The 24,057-nt window shown below is 40.4% G+C and overlaps 2 protein-coding genes across 3 annotated transcripts in view; one reads left to right on the plus strand and one right to left on the minus strand.

Annotated features, from left to right (window-relative positions):
• The window catches only part of NSMAF (neutral sphingomyelinase activation associated factor), a 38,001-nt gene extending 33,635 nt beyond the window's left edge, over positions 1-4,366 (plus strand). For both annotated transcript variants that reach the window (XM_021555666.2, XM_077783516.1), the window contains exons 27-31: positions 362-445; positions 1,452-1,602; positions 1,984-2,086; positions 3,005-3,114; positions 3,994-4,366. In XM_021555666.2, the coding sequence (XP_021411341.2) occupies positions 362-445; positions 1,452-1,602; positions 1,984-2,086; positions 3,005-3,114; positions 3,994-4,088 (543 nt within the window). In that variant the 3' untranslated portion in view covers positions 4,089-4,366. The remainder of the gene's footprint in view (positions 1-361; positions 446-1,451; positions 1,603-1,983; positions 2,087-3,004; positions 3,115-3,993) is intronic.
• Positions 4,367-8,207: 3,841 nt separating this feature from the next.
• Positions 8,208-23,779, minus strand: SDCBP (syndecan binding protein). Its single transcript, XM_021555668.3, has 9 exons — positions 23,624-23,779; positions 19,175-19,256; positions 16,175-16,253; positions 13,507-13,616; positions 13,026-13,184; positions 11,803-11,978; positions 10,432-10,603; positions 9,790-9,881; positions 8,208-8,925 (listed from the first exon to the last, which is right to left on the minus strand). Exons 2-9 carry the CDS (start codon positions 19,223-19,225, stop codon positions 8,871-8,873), a joined length of 894 nt encoding a protein of 297 aa, XP_021411343.1. The 5' UTR covers positions 19,226-19,256; positions 23,624-23,779; the 3' UTR covers positions 8,208-8,870.
• Between the last annotated feature and the right edge of the window lie 278 nt (positions 23,780-24,057).

A 24,057-nucleotide genomic window follows, 5' to 3' on the forward strand; every position in this document is an offset into this window, starting at 1 on the left:
GAAACTTGCTAATCTAAAGAGCATGCCTACAGTTAGATGGAAAGATAATTTGGAAGCTAGAGACAGGAAAAACTTTCCCAAAGCCTGCTGTGTATGATTTTTTGGTAAGTACACATTTAGTGCAGTGATATACCCATTCTTAGGTAGGCTCTGTAGTCTATCTGGAGTCAGCAGAGTTGTGTTCACCATGTGGTTCTGCTTAGGGTAAAGGAGTTCAGGTGCCATTGCTGTACTCTGCCACGTAGGCAAGGCCCACAGTGAACACAAGCAGCCTTCCTTGTAATGTGAGAGTTCAGCACTCAGGGAACTCATCTGGGGTTATATTACTGCTTCCTTGAACAAACATAACTCTGTGTTGTAGGTGTGGCACTGTGTTCCTGGAGAGACCTTGAGCAATAAAAAACACCACTTTGAACTACTTGCACAGTTAGAACATGATGTTAGTGTAAGTATGTTGATACAGTATCTGAGAATAAGAAAATTAATGGATTATTTAAATCATGATCTAGTGGTAAAGCACAAAGATTGGGTTAGGGGCTGCGGGATGTATTTTAGGAAATGTGTGTAGGGCTGTTTTGTTTTGGGGTTTTCACCATCTGATGGTTCTGTACCAGTGTTCTGGGCTTCCTGGGTTGAAAGGTCCATTTCTTGGGACTGAAGCACCAGTGTAAACAGAGGTTTCTTAATTTGTGTTGCTCAGCTTGTATGCACAGAATTCCTATGGGGGGCAGGAAGGAGTTGGGTGGTTTTTGTTTGCTTCTTTGGTTTTGAAAACTGATTAATCTTTTTTCAAGTGTTTTGATTGTTACAGCTTCCTCTTAATGTAAGGCAAGCAAATGAAAAAGAAATCCTGAGTTGTTTACCATGCTGTCATGGTAAATATCTTCATGAATTTCGCTGTAAATATACAAACACATTGTGTGCAATGAATCATAAATGTGTAACTGCATACTTTTTTTATAGCCTCTAACATCAGTATGTGAAGATATTTAGATTGACTGTGTTCTAAGCCTTCCTAAGAGTTAGTTTTTTAATAGGTCACAACATTGGCAAATACTGAAATGGTTCTGATAACATTTAAGAACTGTACCCAAGAGAACTGGAAACAGCTGATGGGTAGGATGTTTTTTAAAAGTTAAAAATTTTACCCTTAAGGGTAGAGTCTAACAGTTAGATGGAGAGTATTGGTACTAAAAGCAATCTGAAATGTCACAATTTCTGATACTGCCAAGCAAAAGCTTTTAAAAATATCTTCAAAGTGACCTATTTTTTCTTCTTACTGTTTGGATTTTTCATACTTATAACTAATTAAGGATGTCGAGAATTAAATTCAAAGCTTTTCATAAATAAAATATCCTCTTGGGGATAATGGGCTTGTTGTGTGTATGTTTAAAACCTGTCCCAAGAAGGCTCACATGAAAGGAGAAGTCACGGGATGTTTAACTTCCTAGGTAAATACAATGGACCTTAATGCTGCAAATACCATCCTGGCATCTGGAACCAAAGAGGGTACCATTAGTATTTGGGATGTTACTACAGCAACAGTGTTGCACCAGTTGCCACATCATTCTGGGACTGTATTTCATGCTGCTTTTAGTCCTGGTATGTTGGATTTCAGTTTTTAATATGCACTGTTGGGAGTTTCAAAGGGAATCTTATTCTTAATACCATATCATATATCTTTCTTATTGGAATTACTGCTTTAAGGGGGATGGTGAGATGTTTTGGATTGTCACACATCTCCTCCATAAAGAATTTAATTGTACACAAGGCCATGCTAGGCTGTACACCAGTGATCTAGACTCTAAACAAATCTTGTTTATCTTTGCTTGCTTAGAGACTTAATTTCCAGTAAATTATTTATAGACAGGTAGGTCAGGTAATGTCACATCCAACATGCAGATCGCAGAGTGCTTTGGCAACTAGAACTGAATGTCTGAAAATGCTTTTTTTTTGCTGTTGTTTTTTTCGTCTTTTGTACAGACAGCAGACATCTACTGAGCACAGGAGAGGACTGTTGTTTTAAAGTAATAGATGTACAAACTGGAATGCTTGTATCTTCTGTGACCACTGAAGAGCCACAGAGGTAATGCTGAGCACATGCACGTTATGGAGCTATGGGTAGAGATGGTTGGTGATAGCAGAGTGGTAAGGGCAGTAATACTGGGAACTTGGTTTTATTGCATCACTTTTTAGTGTGCGAAGACTGACATTCTAGCATGTTGTGTGCATTATGATCAAGCTTTCCAAACTGGGGCAAAATCAAGCAGCTCTCCAAGTAAATAACTTTTCAACAACAACTTTCATGTCCCTTAAACATGATGACAGCTCTTCCAGCAGCTGAGCTCCTGAAATGTCTAACAGGTTGAGTTTTCTTATTTGAATAATCTCTGTCACTAATACTGATTTGTTGATTTTAATTTTTTTTTGATAGTCTAAAAAAAGATTGGCTTTTAAAATCAAAGACCAATCACCTTTTTCCACCAACTGAAAAGTATACAGTTATTTATGGTTTATCAAATAAACAGATGGAATGCTTACCCAGTTATTGGAATAAAAATATAGCAGCTATACATGGAATACACTTAATATTTTTTGTGAGTATACATAACTACATATGCATGTTCACATATATATTTTCACTAGTTATTTACCTGAAAGTCATCTTTGCTTTTTAAGTGATGGTTTCAGGAATAGGAAGTGGCAGAAGTGGAAGTGGTGGCTCATGAGAGCAGTGGGAAATCACATACATGCACAGCTGACAGGGCCCTCTTCTGTTATGGGATTATGTTTCATAGAAGTCTGCCAGGGGAAGGCCTGGCTGGGTCTAGGGTAGTCACTCTTTAAAATAATTTGGGAATAATCTTTCCAGAAAGACTGTGTTGAAAGGTTGTTTCCTTTGATTTCATATCTCTATTTCCAGTTCTTTTTTGACCTAGTTTGGAAATGTTTGGCTGTCATCATGCAAAAGCTTGACATGAACTAATTTCAGATTTACTTGCAGGTGCTTCAAATGGGATGGAAATACAATCTTATCAGGATCTCAATCTGGTGAATTACTGGTTTGGGACCTTCTTGGAGGAAAAGTTACTGAAAGAATCAAAGGGCATACAGGTATGCCTGAACTATTCCCATTCTCAAACTGAATGTGAGATTGCTATTTTCCAGCACTTTTAGTACTGAAAACTTTGAGAGTCATGTGCTCAGCCAGCTGGCTGTTCCTGATGTCAGCTTTACCTGAAACACAAGAATTAAAAGTAGGTCCATGTGAGCCTCCTAGGAAATCAAGTAAGAATGGAGGAATATTGCTTTGTACAAGACTGGCCAAAGGCAAATTACTTTCAATTTTTCTAATTCACACAACATTGAGAAAGTCAACATTTTTCTACCTCTTGGCCCTCAACTATAGTATAGACTGTACTGTTTCCTTTGTCACAGTCTGTCCAGACTGAGTCTAACAACATCAAGTACTCTAGTAAACTTGTTTTGGATGGGCATTTAAAGGCTGATTAAATGTATCTATATAGTTTCAGTACATCAGTAACCAGGATGTGTGGGGAAAAACTACCTAAGTTTTACTAAATCAAGTTTTTAAGGCTATTTAACAACAGTTTTTTCAAACTTCCCTACTGTAAGTTTTATGCTGGAATTTGACCTGTGGAGAGGTCATTCTGTAGTTGGGGACTTCTCAGAAGTGGGCTTCTGAGGCATATGCTACAAGATGTGAATACAGTTTAACATGAAAATTCCAAATAGCAGAGTGAAAAAGCCCATTCTCCATGAATGCTTTCCTTAGTTGCCATCTGGATTCTACAGTGCAATTATGTTGTCCCTCTAGTACCAAAAGTCAGCTGAGACAACAGAGCATGAGATCCTTACTATGAATAAGAGCAGCTACCTAGAACCCTACTAAAATTCCTCTTAGCATATATGGTGCCATCTTGAGTATCACACTTGAATTTGGATTTACTTGTTTGTGATTTTGTTTCCCAGGTGCTGTAATGTCCATGTGGATGAATGAACAGTGCAACAGTGTTATTACAGGAGGGGAAGACAAACAAATCATGTTCTGGAAACTGCAATACTAAGTGCCTTTCCCTCCAGTCATTTAAATGAACTCTTAATTTTAAACCAAACCTTTTAAAGGAACTTTACTGTGTGCAATGATGGCTGCTGAAGTTCAACCAGATAGGAAGCTTTGTTCAACAATAACTTTCTATGTTATGTTGACTTCACTGAGAGCTCTTAACTTCATAGAGTATGCAGTTGTTTTTCATGGACTATCATACTGAAATTGCTTGTGTAAAATGGTATCTGATATGAAATTAAAGACTTATTTTTCTGTAATTAAAGAGTTCTTAACTTGTTTATTTACATGGAATGTACCATAGCTTGCTGTTTGAACTGCTTTGAAAGAAGAAGCATTTGCATTCTTAATTTAAGTCTTTTAGGGTGTGTGGAGCTTAATGCTGTCATGTCATATGCAGTCAACAATTCTTCTTAGTAGAGATGCATGTGATTGTAAACACTGCTTTGAACACTGCAGCAGCTGCTGTTCTGAGCAATCCCTAGTCTGGGCTCCTAGATAGTCCTTAGCTGTGGCTATTGTGAAAAGGCACAGAGCACAATAAGAACAAATTCTCTCTTGCTTTTTCCTACTCAAAACCAGCAGTAATGTACTGGTCTGAAAAGAAGACAAGCATAAAATTAATCTCCTAACAGACCAGCTACACATACATTTGTTGGGATAAATATTCCCCTAATCCTGTGCCGGAAGTTGGAGCATAAAGGACTGTAACTCCTTTTTTTTCATTTATATTACTATCCTTTTCCCTTAGTAATCTTCTACATTTTCATGTTTTGTTTAGTGTTCCCAACCTTCTTTAACTCAAATTACCTATGGGATGGAATTTCAGTATGGCATTTAAACAGAGCGACAATTCCTGGGTTTATCCAATCCCCTAGCTGTCTTAATGCAGGAACAAAGCAGAGTTGGACAAGGATTACTTTTGCTGTAGGACTTCAGGGTATTTTTCCTGGGAGAAGCTGTTCTGAAGTGAAAGACTTTGAAATATTTAAATAGTTTAAATGAAGTTTTTAAATTGTTTATTTACCATAATAAGCATTTACATTTGTAATGCTGAGTATGGCTGAAGATATATTTATTTCCCTGCTGCTGGTGTTGAGGTGCCTTGGCACTGTGTCCAGGGCAAGTGTTCTACTAAACTGTTCAGTCAGATATTCTGCCTTGGGTTTGACACCCAATGCCTATTCCAAGGCACAGCTGTTTCTTGCTCTTGTAAAACAATCAGCTTATGGTTAGGCTGTTCTCTCATTCCCTCAGTCTTCTATTATGATGGAGTGTGAGCTTATTTTTCAGTAAGGTAAGGCTATTAAACCAAAGTGGTATTTATTTCAGCTGCATTAGTCTCCTGACTTAGAAGATAACTGGATTTTTATGTCATCAATGAGTGTGTGTGAAGCCACACATGGTAAAAGACTAAGTCATACCACGCACACCTGCTGTACCAGTCTTAATCTTGCAGGAGAGTATTTAGTGTCCGCCCTGTTTCTTCACCTTTAAATTTATTTATTTCCCAAACATATCTGTGTGTAGGCAAAGATGATAGAATGTGATTTTTCTACACTTGCCTGGAAATGGCTTAGGTGAATTCTGGATTGTCCTTTATCACTAGGGGGCCTCCTGCTGAGCTAAAGCAGATGAAAATAACTGAATTGAAGAGGCACAAGCTTCAGGGTCAAACTCCCTCAGAGAATACCCTTTTGGTTAAATATGGATGCATGGTATGCATAGCTCTTGAGTGCAGCTGAGGTTACCTTCTGCTGTAAAGCATGCTCACAAAACAGCCCTTACCCTGCTCCATTGCCTAAAGCAACCACAGCTTTTTAAAGGGGAAAAAACCAGTCAAGTTAACGCTGTTGACTGGATTCTTCCTTGCAGTTTCTGTGAATTTATGTATATGTATTTAATCATAAATTACTCTTCAATGCTAGCTAATTTTTGCCTTAAAACAGGAGTTTTTTGATTATTTTACTTCTGGTTGCTATCTGCTATAGCTGACAGCAGATATATGTCAGTACAGATAATGTCAGTACAACAAATTCAGCTACAGCTGGAATTTGTTGTACTGACATTCTACCACTGTTTTTTCCAACGGATTGCCCCAGTAGTTCCAGCAATCTGGCTGATAACAAAAAAAGAAAGTATTCTCATCTTACATTCCCTCAACATAGTGTTGTCTTGGTTTACTCATTTTTTTTTTCAGTTTCAGCTTTAGCATGATTTGTTTAGTAGGGAGTCACAAGACTTAAATAACCAAATGTCACTTATTAAGCTGTAAACAAAGAGTTTTAAAGCCCAATTAGATCTATAATCAGCCCTTGCTGACTCATCTGATCCTACGTAAAAACTGGTTAGAAGCAGAGATCAGTGTCTGAGCTCCAGGGATTTCACAGCTAAGCAAAGGAGCTCAGCAAAGCCCTTAGAGATGACTGCAGGCACAGGGCTAGGCCCATGAGGCTGAATTATACCAAAGCTACATAAAGCCACCAATTAGTGCCAGTGTAGGGTTGCCACAGTGGTTCCAAACACTTCATTTAGTAACCAACCAGTCCCATTAAATTGGCTTGCAGGATGAATTTGATCACTTCTCCAGCCTGAAATGCTGTAATGGTTTTCTCTAGGTTAGCATAACAGAGAAATTCATTTGAGAAACAGCAAGCTACATACCAAGACACTTTTTCACTGCTGAACCTCAGTCCTCCCTGGAAAAGCAGGTCTCCCAACCCAGGAAAAGCTACAATTAACCTACACATGTTAATGAGGAAGTGGCAGATGAGACTCTGTTTATTGCAGACTGCCAAGCTCTGAAGTGTTTGCTTTTCTTTTTGGTGTGATCTCTTATAATCCTTTGCATATGTCCCTTAAATGGACAAGCAAAAAAAGAATTAAGATGCCACCACCCCCAGACCAGTTCTTGATCCAAGTAAGTTCTGAAGGAATAGCTAAAATGATTCCCCAAATACATCTTTACAAAATAATACCTCTACTGAACTCAAGTTCTTTGCTTTGAACTTCATGCTGCTGCTAATTAAGAGGAAAACTGAAGTTCAGCCTGTAATGTAATCCTAGATTTCATAGCTAAAACCTGGAACAGAGCAGAGGGGGGGAAAATAGTAAAAAAGCAATCAATAAACTTCAAGTCTCAGTTGAACATGCCCATGACCTGTTGTGGTGGGCTGATCCCAATGATCAGCTGAGGCCCTTCTAAGCTTCTCACTCACCCTGCCCCACAGAAGGGCAAGGGACTCAAAAGGGCAAAAGCTATGAAAATTTATGGATTGCAATAGATGGGAGAACTAATCAAAGGGAAAAGAGGAAGTGGGGAAGAAAAAAGAGTGATGCAAAGGTAATCATTCCCCTATTCCCCCAGCAGACTGATGCCCAGACCAACAACTGCCTTAGAAAGGTTCCCCCTAATCATTGCTGAGCATAATGTCAAATGGTGTTGGATTTTCCTTTGGCCACTTTGGGTCAGTGGTCCCAGCTGTGCTGGGAACAGGGGACAGAGTGAGAAGCAGGAGAGGCCTTGACACTGTGCACATACAACTCAGCAAACACCCTGCTGTGTTATCAGCCCTGCTTTGGTCACAGGCCTCCAACAGAGCCTCATATCCACTCCTACAAGAAAATTAACTTCAACTCCTACTTCATTAACCCAGCCAGACTCAGCACACCCAGCAAGCTGTAGACCATTTTACACTGAAATTACAACTCTGTAGTCAGTACATCTTGTAGAACAGATGTCTGCTATTCTATATGTTAAGCTTAAGGTGTAAAGAAAGTTAGAATCATAAAAGGGCTTGGGTTGAAAGGGATTTAAAGATCACCTAGTTCCCAATTCCCAGCCATGGGGAGGGACACCTTCCACTTGACCAGGTTTGCTGGGGTCCCATCCTGTCTGACCTTAAACATTTTGAGGGATGGGGCATCCACAGCTTCTCTGGGCAGCCTGTTCCAGCGCCTCACCATCCTCACAATAAATGTTTTTTTTCCATCAATGTTAAAAGGAGTAAGCTTGTTAAAATATTTTACACAGCATTTCCTATTGCAGTTGTTGGCTGAAACTGACCTTGATAAAATAAGCCTGTTTTAGCTCAGCTTAAGTAGGTACACACACAGGATGTAAAGTTTTGGCCATTTATTTGGTTATGTCTAAATCCTTAGAAGAACATGGTTAAGGCGAGAGAGAAGCAAATTAGTTACAATTCATATAACAAGTAATAAAAAGATTTGAGTATCTGTACACTACTTGAATTAACGCTTGCTTACTGACTGATGCCTTGAGCTATATTCAGCTAGGTGGCGTTTTTATGTAAACAGTATTTACTAGAACAAAAAATTAACTAGTACTAGCCTTATTTCTAGTATGCTATTTCAAATCTACTCTTGCAAACAAAAAGCAGTAAAAATACTCATTTTTCTTCGACATACAAAGCACAGCATTGTTCTGGGTAACAACATGTAGCTTTGCAAGTGATACCTGGTTCCTTTAGTTGCAATGGCTTATAGTAGTAGTAAGCTAAATGAAAGACCTACAAAAAGAAGTAATAACACAATTGGAATTTCACATTGTCAAGCATGTAAGGCTGCAAGTTTTACAGTGTGTGAATACACGAGATATGTTGAACAGTGACATTCCCAGCCATTATTAGATGCAAATGCTTGATGCAGCATATCTTCTCTTAGCCTCCAGAAAGGCTCATGTGCAGAAGAAAGAGATCACTGAGTATAACAGCCCAAGTTTAGTGGAATTATCATTATGTACACACACATCCATGGTGCAAGTTTAGACTTCAGGAATAGAGTGATCCATCAGGCTCTTCATGATGCTAGTTGCCATCCTAAGGAAAAGGAAAAGGCATTCAGGCTTGTAAGACAACTACAGAAGACCACTCAAGCTTCTGCTCACAGTAGCTTTGTCATGGCCAGTCCTTCAATACAAACCAGAAGCTAGACCTTCACTCCACTACTTTTGACAAGTTGCTACAGACAGCTGCACCAAACTGCACCCCAAGATTGAAGAGAAGCCCACAATACTCAACACTTTTATTAGCACCTGAGCTGCATTGTTAGTATCTTTCAGGGTATGGACATGGGTGCAAGCAGAGTACAAGCACAAGGATCAGAGGGAAAGGTGGCTGTTGGACTGAAAATTGCTTTGTAGAAAGAGGATACCAAACCAATGGGGTTTCCTTTTTCTTTACCCAAAAAAAAGCCACCAGGAAAAAAAGCCTCAACTGCCTGAAGCATTATTAATGTCTAGCAACTTGAAAAATATTTTTGCAGACAGATTTAGTTGTAGAAAGCCATTGTTGCCAAAGGATTAGGAAGAAACTCCAAAGTATCCTGCCAAAAATAATTTTATGCCACAGGAATTACTTGCACTACAAACAACATTTTAATTACAAGGTAATAAACAGTTATAGTATCCAGTTCTTAGAAATTCAGGCTTAGTCAAACGAAGTTTAGAAAAGGTTTTTTCCAGAGAAGAAAAGGCAAAGGATCATCACAAAGATAGAACAGGTTAAAAACAGTACCAACACACAGCAATTTGACCAAAACATCAGATTAAACAAATTTTCAGGCACCCTCACTCCTCCTCCAGTCTTCCAGTAAAGTTTGTAATTAGGTCTTATCATAAGTACATTTTCTAGTCACTGTCCACTGGATTATAATTAACACCATGGCTGCTTTGTATTACTTACCTCTTTATTATATAGTCATAAATACTGGAAGGCATGACAGTGATGGTCACTACATTTCCAGCTGTTGCCAAGATGTCTGCAACCTGCGAGTCCTGTTAGTAAACAAGAAGTCATATGAGCAACACAACTCAAGAAAGCAGCAGTTCAGTAACATTTTCTAGACATATTTCATGTGGCTTTGAGACCACCCCCAATTCCTTGTTTGGAGCACTCAACCTTCAGGACAAATAACTGAAACTGTAACATCACTTTACAGATGTTTGGTTATGAGTATCTTGCATGAACTGACTACAAAAGGGACACAGATGCCATACACAATTACTACTAAAATTTGATGCAGGTTGGAAGGAGGAAGTTTTCCTTTGTTTTGCCAGCAAGGTTGGACTACAGATAAAAACAGAGGGCCAGCCTTGCCAGGTAAAGGCAGGGAGGATGAGAATGAGCTGCCCTGACAATCAACACAGAACTGCATAGAGGCCCAAAACATCTGTCTCTCTCCAGTCAAGTTACATAATGACTGAAGTTTTTATTTTATGAACACCAAACAATGTATTACAATCTTTTTTTCCTCTCTCCAAAACACACTATACAAACATAAAAAGCTCACAGCTATCCACACCCCCCACATAGTAGTTATTTTACCTTCAACCCAATTACATTCTGGCCATTAATTTCACAGATGTTGTGCTCTGTCAGAAGTCCATTTCTTGCAGCAGAGCTGTCTTTCACTATTGAGGTTATTTTTCCATTCTTGAATATGAAACCAACATGTCCTGTGCTGTCCTTATGCATGGTAATAATTCGTTCAAAAGGTCTAAAAAGACATTTAAAATTAAAATCTTCGGTCTACTAAACCACAGAAAAAAACACATTCTATTTTAGCAACTTGAGCTTATAAAAAGTAATTGTACTCTAAGGGACTCATATTTCCTATAACAAAAAGTTGTTGGGTTTATCTTCATTTTGTTAATGTTGTTGTATTAAAGTACACTTGTTTATAAGCCTTTTATGTTTTCCCTGTTCTACAGATATTTCACCATGGATTAATAATAATACAAAAATCCCATAAAACACCCACCCATCACACCAGCAAAACAAACATCCATTAAAATTAAAGTTCTCTACAAATATTGTACGGTCAATAAAAAAGCACAGGCAGTTTTAACAGCTGTAGGTAGACCACAGGATTCTGAGTGTACAAGGCTTCTCCAACATCATGTCAACTGCTTTGGGGACAATAAACCTTTAAATTGTGTCTTAAAAGGCAGTAGATATAGGAAGGGGGTGCCGTTTTGGGCACAAAAGTGCTAGACAGAGCAGGGAATCTACTGCCACAGTATTTTAATTTAGTGTTTTAAGTAACTGCCCTGATCAAAGCAGCTGCCTTCCACTGAGTCAGGCTAGTTTAAAGCAGGAAAGACCATGGAAAAAACTTTGAGGCATATACTTAGTCACATGAAGTATCATCTGTCTTCTTGCAGCCTACAGGCCTTATGTTGAATCTGACCTGTTGTTGCTACATATAGTTAGCTACAAGACCATTATTTAAAAAACATACTGGGTTATCAAGCATGCTTTCAGTAAAACTGGCATTTAATTCCTATGTAAGCAACAGAGTCCACATGAAAAGCTATCATGCGACATAAAATGCAAATGTATTAATACAGCAAACATTTTTTTACTATCTTTTATTGTTGACTTTCACTTATACTAAATGAAAAAAACTCCATCTGAAAAAAAGCACCGAACTCTTTAATTCAGAGTTTAAATTTAACTTGTGCCATCTCTCACTCACTAGTTTATCTTGGGCCTCATCATGCCCAGGAAGTTTACAAATTAGGAACCATTTTGATTGCTCCTCTCAAAAGGGAACATGCCTGAAGATCTTTACAACTGAAGTAAATGGACAAGCAGATTTTGTGAAACCTGCTCAAGCAAGGGGAGACCCAAACATCTCAGAATTGGATACTCAGTGATGGATAATGGCAAATCCGTATCTGCAGCTGGCTTTACCTGTCCCGAATGATCATTGAAATCCTTTCTGCAGAAGCCTGTTTCAGAACTTTATGTGCTTTATCAGAACTCCATCCTGCACAGTTTTCACCATTGATCTGCAGAACTTGGTCCCCAAACCGCAGACCAGCAAGGGATGCTGGAGAGTTTGCCTGAACTAACTGGACAAATATACCCTATAAAAGAGGGGGGGGGGGGAAAGAAAGGGAAAAGAAGGGTAAGTTCTTGCTTAAAGATGAAGACCAGTCACAGAACACACAGCCCTGAAGTTTCCCATCCTACACAATATCAGCCAAACAGACAAGACAGAAGGACTTGCCTAATTATCTCATCTTAGGGGGCACTTTTGAAATTTCAGTCTGTTTCTAGATTTATTTAAAACTCTGACAGATACTTAATGCTAGAACAAAGGTCGAAAGCAAGCAAATCTATCTAGATCTCTAAATATTTTTAATATTAAAAAATATGAGCATAACATTAAACTCTTAAGCAAAGGGGTAAATACTTGTCTGTTTTAACAGGTGTTACAGAATTATTTCTAGTGAAACTACCCCTGAAAACAAATTAAAGCATATCAAAGCAAATTATAAATAATACCTTTGGGAGAGAGGGGTGTTACAAAAAAAAAAAACACACCACACCATGCTACTCTAAGAAAATCCCATTTTCTGCATTAGAAGAACTACAGAAAAGTAATTTAACCCTATATGCTACCTTCAGTACAATTTTATAAACATTCAGATTAAATGGCTTAAATGGTTTAAGCACCTTTTACAAAAAGAGGAGATACTTCTAAACTTCTAAACTAAAGGAGATACTTCTAAAAGGAGATATAGTTTAGAAGTATGTTCAGCAGTTATTACATACTGTTGAACATTAAGTACTGCGAGTATTTCCACAAAGGTAAAGACAAGCAGTCCTGAACTGATAAAAAGTATCGCAGCAACTATGCAAAGACCAGTTCACACTCTAAAGTGAAACAAAAAATATTGTATGTATTTTTCAGGTCTTATAAAACACATGGCATTAAACTGCAGCTGTAAATTCAGATCCTAGTCCAGAGAGCTGGAAATCTAGTTACAAGTCTAATGAAGGACTTCAAAATTCTGGTAACAGATAAGAAACCATTATACAAAAGACTATTTTGTGACCACATCCTAACTTCACTACTAATATAGTCCAACAGTAAAATCTCTTCAGGCAAAAACAACTTCTACACTTACATTATCAACAGACTTAAGGCGAAGTCCAATTCTGCCATCTTGATCTTTACACAGAATTGCTTCACGGATGCCTTGCTTAATTTCTGCTCTGCGAATTCCAATATCATTTCCAGTCACTGGAGCTACCATGTAATTAGTAGAAGGTCGTGTTACCAGTTGCTGATTAAAACAAAACAGCCAGACAACTTAGTTTCAACTTTTAAGAATAGCTTAGTCAGTTTGTATGAAGTGATATTAAAAAAAAAAAAAACAAAAAAACCCACAAAATAAGCCACAACACCAAGTCTCCCCCACCCCCACCCAACACTGGAAATGGACTGCTCAGTTTCAGAACAGACTAAAATAGGCACTGCAACTTAAATAATTTGCCTCTCAATCAAGTATGGTATTTAAGGCAAATAATAATCTGCTCTCTAGAATGCTAGATACACATTTAGTCTTAACACTTTTGTTCTCTAGAATATGCTTAAGTGGTACCTACACCCTGTGGCTCAGCAGCTGCTGCCACTGCTAAGTTTCTCTGCACCTCTTCCTCATTGAGGCTCAGGCCCATATACTGAGAAAGTTCTGGATACAATCTGGGGTACAAGCCTACAGGAGAAAAACAAAACAAAAATCAATGCAACAGTTGGTTTAAAAGAAGGAGCAGTTAACTGCTTTCACATGCACGATTACTTCAATAATTCTTGTGCTTTTGCAATTATTTAATTGGAAAATTATGGCAGAAGACGCACTTGAATCAGAATTGTTATTCTGGCCTGGTTCAGAAGAGTAACCAGACAAGCAGCACTTCTGAGATAAAGAACTTACACGATAACTTTCAGTTTCAGTTACTCTGTTCACCCTTTACAATACAAACAACAATAGACACATGGTAGTGGTGACATGTTCCAAAACCAACACTGTGCTGCATTGCATAAAGACACGCCCTTAAACTCCAGAACTTCTGGGTAATTAGTGGAGAACTGCTCTCTTCCCCACCCCCAAACCAGGTGTGCTGAAGAACACACACAGAGACCTTCTACCAAGTTCAAAACAGCAAGAAGCATTCATGCCAAGGATATTCCAATTACAAGGCATGGGAAGGTTTCTGCAGAAGCCTCCTGATTCTAAGGTTCACACTACAGTCTGCTGTGAGTCTTCATGAGAAATTAGCTGTCATTTTGTCACAGCTTCAAACTGAAGGGGCTTTATACATGCCTCTCAAAAAGACAAAACATACACAGCCTTTAAAACATCCCTCTATACTCAAGCAGAGGGAGGCACAAGGAGTGGGAGGAAATTAAGTGGAACTGACAGACTTGTCAGACCTTGAGCTGAACAACTCTGGAAATAAACTTGATACTGCTCTTGACATTCCACAGATCATTAACTGGTGCCATCTAACAAGTGCCAGTTATGAGCACTCTTAAGAGTCCCCCTGACATTCTCACTAAACGAGTGAGGGCAGGAAAAGGTGCTTGGAGAGAGAGGCAGTGGAAAGAAGGGCTTCAGAAGAAACCAGACTCCCCAGTACACAAGGCTTAGGTTTCTAGTGCTCATTTATGGGTATAAATGCATAAAAACAGCTTTTATAAGAATCCATGTCTTACCAGCAACAGAATCTTCCCTTTTCTGGGAAGAAGCAAAGGTCAATGCAAGGCGAATGCCAGTATAAACAAGAGATTTTTTTGGTCTTTAATATGCTGCTTTGAATGAGAACAGTCTGATCATATTTCTGGACTAATCCAGAAGCTTGTAGCTTCATCAATATTGTTTAAAAAGCTTTTGATGAATAAATTTCCTATTTTTGCTTGCTTTTCCAAGCCCCTAGAATTATACACAACAGAAGATTTCTGCAGCTACCCAATTCTTCTGTTTTGTTCTTTACTACACCAGATGCATCTTTGCTGGCTGAATTAAATTTGCATTTAAAACAGAAAGTGCTCCAAATAATGGAACACATAGCAAAACACAAAACTCTTGATGTTGAATAGTCTCCTGTTTTTGTCAGGACAAAAGCATTTCCAGTGGGTGTGGCACATCCTATGGGTGATGGCCTTCTTTCGTTTGGGATATATTCAATGATTAATCACTCTTCAGCCACAAATTCACACACAAACTCATGTCAGAATTATGTTTTGGTTCCTGCTTGCCAAATACATGCAAGAGAATTCACACTATGGACAGCAGTAAAAATGCTACCAAGACTGCTGAAGCAAACTGAAATCTGGTCTGGTGAGGTTAGGTCAGATAAGCACCTAATCCAGATAGCATCTACCAGAGGCAACTCTGGCGAGCTGTGCAGACATCTGCCTTACAGTCATCTTAGACACAGAAGCACCCAGAGGAGAACTGGAGACAAAGTTCCATCTACCAACCTTTAAAATCTGATCAACCAGCGTTCCTGACCAGCACTGCTGGTCACCAGTGTTCCAGCACTGCTGCTGGTTTTGCTGGTTATGAGGCTTTATGCCTTTTAGATCTCCTTTTAGGAGTAATTTACTAAAGCAAAACTCTAAACTCAAACATACCTGTGCACCTTTGTGGATGTACATGTCCATGGGAGAAAAGAAGGAGAAAGTACAAGTACAAATCACTCAGCTTTAGATCTGATGGATTTCCCACCACACATCTGATTCCAAAATCTCCTGCAAGCTTTATGTTGATTGCACAAGACTAAGTGCCAGTTTCCTGGGCACTTGTTGACAGAGATCTGACTGTATCCCAAAGCAAACTCACGTGTAGAGGCAAGACCCTGACTCACATTGTCCTCTAAAGCTACTCACATTGTCCTCTAAAGCTTGCAAATACATATGTGATAAAGTAAGTAAGTGTCTGAGGTAAAAGCTAACAGAGCCCAAAGGTACCAACATCAAATCTTGTTGTGCTAGGCTTACTTGGAAAAGGTTGCAAAATGAGAAGGGTGACTGCTTGCCACAACTTCCTTTTATAAGCAAACTCTGTTTTTTGACTCCTATAGCACCTTAGCAAGGTGGGTGTTAGTATTTCCAAAATGGAAATGTAAACAGGATAACATCTGTTACCCTTTGTAAATAGGGTAATGTATTTATAGCTATTTTTGACTGTAGTGTTACTAAATAATTTAGGATTTAATAACTGCTCTCCACAACATTATCCATAGGATACTATGCCGTACATAAACTTACCTCCATCACAAGGAATTGGAGCAGAAGCTTCAGACAAGATTGCTGGATTAGCTGGATTTGAAGAAAAGGCAGTCTGAGCCTAAAAACAAAGAAACTCCCTTATGTTATCTTGTATAAGAAAAAATATATCTTAATTATGCAGGCAGGAGACTCAGTATTTTCTTTTTTCTTGTACATGCTAAATTGCTATTCATCTTGAAGTAATGAAGTCAAACTTTTTATGTGAAATAAATAGCTTTAATACAACATGCTGTAATAGTATCAAAACTACTTTGGCAGATTAACTCGTATCTTCCTCAGAGACAAAGCTACAATGATAATGCAGAAAGGCTTTCCTGTCAACCTGTTCTATTTATGTCATCAAGGAAACATTACCTCTGTCCAAAAAAGATTATTTCTAAGTTATAAGATGTGACCTTCAGTGGAGTGTTTCACAATTACTTTTTTCAGATAGATAGCAGCAGTTTCATTTCTTCACACCATTTACAGAAATTGCTAGTGAGATCCCTAGTTGTTTTCAGGTGTCAAGTTCTACACAATCCAGTGCTACTAGTATATCTTCTGAAAGAATCAGATCTTCCAAGATGATTTTCCTACAGCCACTACAGTGAACTCTTTTAAGCTTTATTTCTGTATTGCTGACTGCCTTACTTTATTAAGTTCTCTTTTATATTCATGAGTCAGTTTCCTTCCTTCCCAATACCTTAGCTCTGTTTTTTGGCCTTATGTGCTCAGGACCAGTGAAAAATACAGCCTTTAGAGAGGCCTCTAAAGCATGAGGGAAATAGCTATTCCAGTAACTTTGCTGAGGTTGAATGTCAAAGGGTGTGGGGGGCGCAGGGGGAGGGAGTACTCAATGCATACTGAAACATTATGCTGAACAGGACACATACATTTTCTAACACAACATGACAGTCAAATTACTTCATGATGTCAAGGAAACGCTTAAAAATAGAAAACTTCTCAATCCTGTTCACTCCAGGAAGCTGTCTTTAAAAAAAAGGTTTCACAGCAAGAATGAGTCATTATTTAGCAATATCACATGTATTTAGAAGCACAGGCTCCAACTCAAACTATGGACAAAAAGAGCAGGTTAGAATAATATTTAATGTAACAAGTCTGTTTGTTTTAGCCAGCAGTCATTTGAATCTTAGTCACTCATTGCAGATACAGACGTCTTTCAGCACTCGGCCCCCTCTTGTCCTAAGAATGCTCTCAGACTTATTTAAAGAGACAGCATTTTTATAATGCATTATTTAGGAAAACAAAATAATTAAGCTTTTGATGCCAGCAGGTCAAGAAAGGTGTTTCTGCTTCTCTCCTCGGCACCTGGAATGCTATGTCCAGCTCTGGGATCCCCAGCATGAGAAAGACATGAACCTGTTGAAGCAGGTCCCAAAGAAATAATCACAGGAGCACTCAGAAGATGGAACACCTCTCCTACGAGAAAAGGCTGCCAGAGCTGGGGCTGTTTAGCCTGGAGAAGAGAAGGCTCTGGGGAGATCTTACAACAGCCTTCCAATACTAAAGGGGGCTTATAAGAAAGACAGTGGCAGACCTTTTTAGCAGGGCCTATTGCAATGGGACAAGGGATAAAGGTTTTAAACTAAGAGAGGGTCAGATTTAGGTTTAGACCTGATATGAGAAACAAGTTTTTCAAAATGAGGGTGGTAAAGCACTGGAACAGAGGCTGCCCAGAGAGGTGCTAGATCCTTGAAGACATTTATGGCTGGGACATTTAAGGCTCTAAGCAAAGTGATGGAGTTGAATATGTCCCTGCTTTTTGCAGAAGACTTTCACACAAACTATTCAGTGATTCTATGAAAAGTATAAATGAAAATGGAATGGCTTACTGATTACAGTTATGACAATTTTCAACTGTAATATATAAACTCTAGCAGTTGGTCAATAAAAAGCCAAAGGAGCATGTTCTTGGCTCCAGGCTACTCAATTTTTAGTTGAGCACTACCAGACTGTAGATAAAGGACTGTGGTTACATAAGAAGAATGGAGTGGGAGGACACAACAAGGAGAAATCCCATAGCACCCACATAAAAAGAAGCATAGCACCCACAACTTCAAAAGCCCCACCCCACACATATAAACACAGATGAGACAGGGTACTGCTTTTTGGGATATCACAGGGGAGTTAAAAAGCTGTTCTTGTAGTTTGCTTGATTGTTTCCCAATGAAAACAGCAAGGACAGAAGCATCAGACACCTTAAAACACACTATAACGTCTTGCTGTTGTTTAAACCAGGAAGGAATGCAGGTTAAGTTCAGGAAAAGGTAAAATGTTGAAGAAAATAAGGAAACTCCTTGTGAAATACATCCACGTCAAACTTCTCATAGACTTTTTAATCCATTAAAGTGGTTTTCATTATTTTGTTTCACAGACATCTTTTAGTCCCCACCACAGCTAATAAAACTACCAGTATTCTCACACATAATAAAACTACCAATATTCTCACACATAAAATTATCACAAAGGTGATAATTATGGATGTACTGTGAGAACTGGTCACTACCATGAAATAGCCAGAGGACAAATCTGATTCCAAATGGCATTGACACAGCCAGTGCTTTGCTTTTTTTTTTTTTTTTTTTTGTGCTCAATTGACCACAAATCTTTCTGCCACAGATTTGGATACTGAGAATGAGATGCAGCAGAATTATTAGTTTAGTCATCAAGTCAGAGCTGAAGTATGTGAAAAGACTGACTATATTTGTCTACTTAAGACCATGTATCTATACTTCAAAAAACCCAAACACATTAAAGACAAATTAACACGATGAATAGATAAAGCAAAATAAATATATCCAGGTGGTAAAATAAGCATTAATCATATTAGATCAAGCTACAAAGTAAACAGGTTGTCTTTTCCCTTTCAGAGTGAGATGGTAAAACAAGTTCTCAACTACAATACGTCTCCCCTTTCCTGGATTAAATATCAGATACATTATTGTCATCAAAACTCATCTTTTTTTAAGTCCACCATACCTGAATAACTTTGTCCACCTTCAGATCTTCTAGGGAAGGATAGAGAGACATTTTGATGAAGTCCTACTGGGCAGAGGGCAGACTAGAAAAAAATCAAATGGAAGAGCAAACAAACAACAGGATTAGCTTTCAGATAGTTACTGAGTTTAACCCCTTCAATTTTTTTATTTTAAATCAATTAACCAGACTAAGTGTTAAACAAGTATTCTGTGACCTGCCAGTCAGCAGTAAAGATATCTGGCACTACAGATGAATTCCATTAAGACTACCCATTTAATCTGTTATCAATAGCAGCCTTTGGCTAATAGGCTTTATTTAACATACTTAGCACTGTCAAAGTTTAGGTCTCAATGAAGAGAAAACTTACACAGAGAAAAACACTTCACAGGAAGTAAAGAAAGACTTTAGGAGGCCAAGATGCAATTAGGATAAGGGTTAAAAGGGAAAACCTAATCACTCTTGTCCCAACAGGGACAGTATTTTACATTCAACTGTGGAAGCTTCCACTCTATTGTCTAAAATATTTAAACACTTTCAATACTTCTAATATTCCACTGACCTGCTTTTGGCTGGGATAGAGCTAATGTTCTTCCTAATGCCATGTTTTGGATTTAGAATGAGAATATTAATAACACACTAATTGTTTTAGTATAAACTCCTTTTAGCAACAATTAAGTCAAGGGCTTTTCAGTTTCTCATGCCCTACCAGTGAGAAGGCTGGAGAGGCACAAAGAGCTGAGATGGGACACAGCCAGGAGAGCTGACCCAAACTGGCCAAAGGGATACCATGTGGCATCATGCTCAGTATATAAACTGGGGGGAAACCTGGCCAAAGGCACGGGCATTGGTCAGCATGTGGTGAACAGTGGCAATGTGCATCACTCATTTTATATGTACCAACTATTTAAATTCTTTTCTTCCTTTTCTGTCACATTAAACTATCTGATTACATCAACCCATGACTTCTCACTTTACTCTTCTGATTCTCTCCTCCCATCCTGCTAGGGCAGGGGGAATCAGCAAGCAATTTTGTGGTGCTCAGTTTTCAGCTGGAACTAAGTAATGACATCTGACAAGAAGCCACTAGAGAGACCTGGCTTCCCATCTCCATTTGCAACACATTAATTGCAACAAGAGACCTGTATAAACTAAGATGATTCAGTCAGTGGTGAGTTTCAAAACACAGAGATTCCAGGCTGGCTGTCATGTGATGTTCAGAGAGCCCCTGTGACAGCTTATCAGGAAGTAATAAAAAAAAAAAAAAAAAAAAAAAAAAAAAAAAAAAGGGAAAAAAAAACCCCAAACCCTAAGCAAAACCAAAAAAAAAAACACAAAAAAACAAAAAACAAAACAAACAAAACAAACAAACAAACAAACAAAAAAAAACACTTCACATGATATTCTAAGGCACCATGCCAACATCCAGCTCTCCTAGAACCAGTCACCTGAGACTTCTGGAAATCCCATTTTTCCAGAGCTCCTTAACTCACACTCTCACTGAGATCAGCTGAACTTTTGAAACCCACAAAAAAACATTCCACATCAGTATATGGGAACATTTTAGTGAGAGGGATGGAGAGGGACATAACCAGAAGACAATAAAATGTGATACAGTTTTTCAAGTCACAGAAGGTATTGAGAACATTGTTAATACATAAGTTTTATTAAAGTTTTTGGTTTGGGGATTCATTTTCTCATTGAAAGAAAAGAGGTTCTTCTTAAAGTAGCAATTTAGCAAAAATTTGAGACTGAAAGTGACCATCACATAAATCCCTGAGCTATTGCTTCTTTAAGTGCAGATACAAAGTCCATTTCTAAATGAACACCACACACAAAGATGCATAATGTGATACTGCAGTAACACAATAGATATCTCTTCATATTACACTAAATTCATTAACAGCTTTTATGTTTGTTCAGCAGTGCCCAATAGCTCCAGCATCATGTCAAACTGCAATTAAAACTTAAAAAAAGCATGCTCTAAATGTGCCAGAGATCTAAACTGTAAACACATGGTCTGTTATATTACAATAATTAATTGCCTTGACTTTTTTGATTAACTGTTGCAAGTCTACCAAGCATAGTTAAAGCCTGAAAACTATCAATTAAACACATGCATTTAAGGTCAGTTTGAAGTTCTGTTTTAATCCAGCATCGACCTGAAACTATGAAATGCTTTTGCTCATCCAGAATGGCTAATAGCAAACATAAGCCAAAGCTCTTGGTCAGGTAAGTGGTTCCTGGATCCTCCATTCTGCCACTCACACAAGTCAAGGTACACACAGCATCAAACTCGGCATCTCCTTCTGTGCTACAGCAGCCCTGGTAGATTCAGGTGCTGGTCCCAGCACTGGCACATGTTCAAAGTCAGCACAACCTTGGCAGCGGGCAGCAAAAGAGGGCAGGCCAAGGACAGTGTGTTCCCAAGGAGTCACCCCATGGCAGGGCGACGAGGGATGCAACAGCAGCACTTTGCAGGTGGTGATCCTAGTATCCACAGAGCTCCAGAGATCAGCACAGAGACTGCCAGGTCCCCTGCCCCAGTGACCAACTTCCATAGAGCACCCTGGCCAGCTTTATTTCTCCTCCACAGATCAGTCTCTGCAAACAGTAACTTGTCACAGACAGCGTCAGTCAACCTTCCACCAGTTTATAAAGAGGAGCACAGTGCTTTCTGTAGAAAAGCATTAGCAAAGCTAAACTTATACTACTGTTCAGATTACATTAGAGAACACTCCAGAAGTTTATCCTGCCCCTTGACAACCCCCTCAGCCTCCCCTCCCCAGCAAAGGGTTAACAAACCCAAGTGTTTGTCACCAAGGTTCTGCTGGGGTGGCTCCCCCATCATAAACTCACCAGTTCCTGGTTTTGGTTTTCCAACTAAATTAGCTAGAGTAGCAGTCACCACTGTAATTGCATTCAGTGAGCTCATAACTTTGCATATGGTAACACAGATACCCTATGTTAGATAGTGTGAGAGCCACAAAAATATTATATTTAGTTTAAAAAAGATTTCTAAGTAAAAATTGACACCATCAGGGACCACCCTTAATTGCAGGAAGAACTTGTCCACGACTTCTGTCCAGTGTTCTTCATAGTATAAACATGAATTTCAGCTGGTGCTGTAACGGCTTTAAGCATTAGGGAGTGGATACCACAAATCATGAGTCACTACAACCTCCTCTTCTCTCTTAAAAATCTACACCAACATCAGAATCACTTTCCCCAGTCATTTCCACACTTGCACATACTGTGAGGAGACCAAGCGTTTAGGGACGTAGAAATGAAAACAAAAGGATGGGCATGGGCTGTAACTCAGCTGGCGACCCACAAAACCTGGCAGTAAAGACCTCGCCCCCCTCTCCAGTACACTTGGCTGGAAAGTCGGGCCCTCCTGCCAGCACGTCCCACTAAGGAGATCCTGTTTGCCAGAGGGAAGTACCGGGGCACGGATCGGAGAAGCATGAAAGGCGTCACTCGTGACACCCTGAGCCTGCCAGCAGGAAGTCTCGAAGGTGGGAGTGATCCCGAACTGCTTTCGGTGGCCTTCCTGGGAGGAGACGGCTTCCCGACTCATTCTTCAGGTCGGAAAGTATGAACGCCAACACAGGATGGCCCTGCTAAACCCCAATCTGGCCAGCCTGTAGTGACTGCTGTTTTTTAAAATACCAGCAGCCAAAACTGTGGGAGGGGGCAAACAAACCAAAACAAAACCCCGCCACCCCCCCTCCCCGTATGTTTTCCTCCTGTAGCCCGTGGAAAAAGTACAGCAGGTAACAATGTTGGCAACTATAATGGAACATTGGTTCCCACTTCCAAAAATTAGAAGCTTATGAGCCCCGAAATTCATGTTTAAAGCAGACCGAGGACAACACTTCCCGAAGGTCAGTCAGGCTGAGACATCACGAACCGAGGAGCGGTTTCGTAAGACACGTTCTCCATTAGTAACTCAGCATTCGCCTTCTGATACATATCTAATTAGCCTGGGAGCAAGTGCCCTCATTATGCGCTCAGCTCCGAAACCTGCTGCCTCCATTTCAGCCCTGAAGCAGGGCTGGCCTGCCTGAGAAGGCCCGTGGTGTCACTGCACCGCCGCAGCACCTCTCGGCCCGTCAAAGAGAATTGAGACAAACGCCCGAGCCCGCGGGCGCTGCGGAGCCCCAGCGAGGGCCCAGAAGGCGCTCCAAAGGCGAGGGCCGCGCACGGACGGTCGCACAGGGCGGCCTCATCCCCCTGCTCTCCCCGTCCGGGGCCGGCAGCGCCCCGCGCCCGGCTGAAGCCTTGCCCCGGCCGGCTGCGGGGAGCGGCGGCCCCGCGGCTGGAGCGGCGCCCACACCGCCCTCGCAGCGGCACGGCCGGGCCGCCGGCGCCCCCTCCCCGCCCCGCCATGCCCGCCCGCGGAGCGCACAAAGGGCGGCGGGGAGCGGACCCGCCCGGCCCCTCGCTCACCTCCGGCCCAGCGGGTGCTGGCTGCCGTCCGCCGGGGCTCGCAGCACGGAGAGGGGCGCGGGGGCGGCTCCCCTGGATGCCGCAGCGGCTCCCCCGGATGCCGGCAGCGCCGCTGCGAAGGGAGCGGGGCGGCGCGGAACTGGCCCGGCCCCGCGCATGCCCGGGCGGCGGCGGGGAAGGGGTCGCGGCCGCCCGGGCCGGGTTTGGCTGCCCGCGGCTGCGGGGCGGCGGTGTCCCGCTCCCCTCTGGCCGCTTGTTTCACGAAGAATCTTGGAATCATCAAAGTTGGAAGGGGTCGCGGCCGCCCGGGCCGGGTTTGGCTGCCCGCGGCTGCGGGGCGGCGGTGCCCCGCTCCCCTCTGGCCGCTTGTTTCACGAAGAATCTTGGAATCATCAAAGTTGGAAGAGATCTTCAACATCATCCAGACCATCCGT

The sequence above is a fragment of the Lonchura striata genome, chromosome 1 (genome assembly GCF_046129695.1).
Source record: "Lonchura striata isolate bLonStr1 chromosome 1, bLonStr1.mat, whole genome shotgun sequence".
NCBI lineage: Eukaryota > Metazoa > Chordata > Aves > Passeriformes > Estrildidae > Lonchura > Lonchura striata.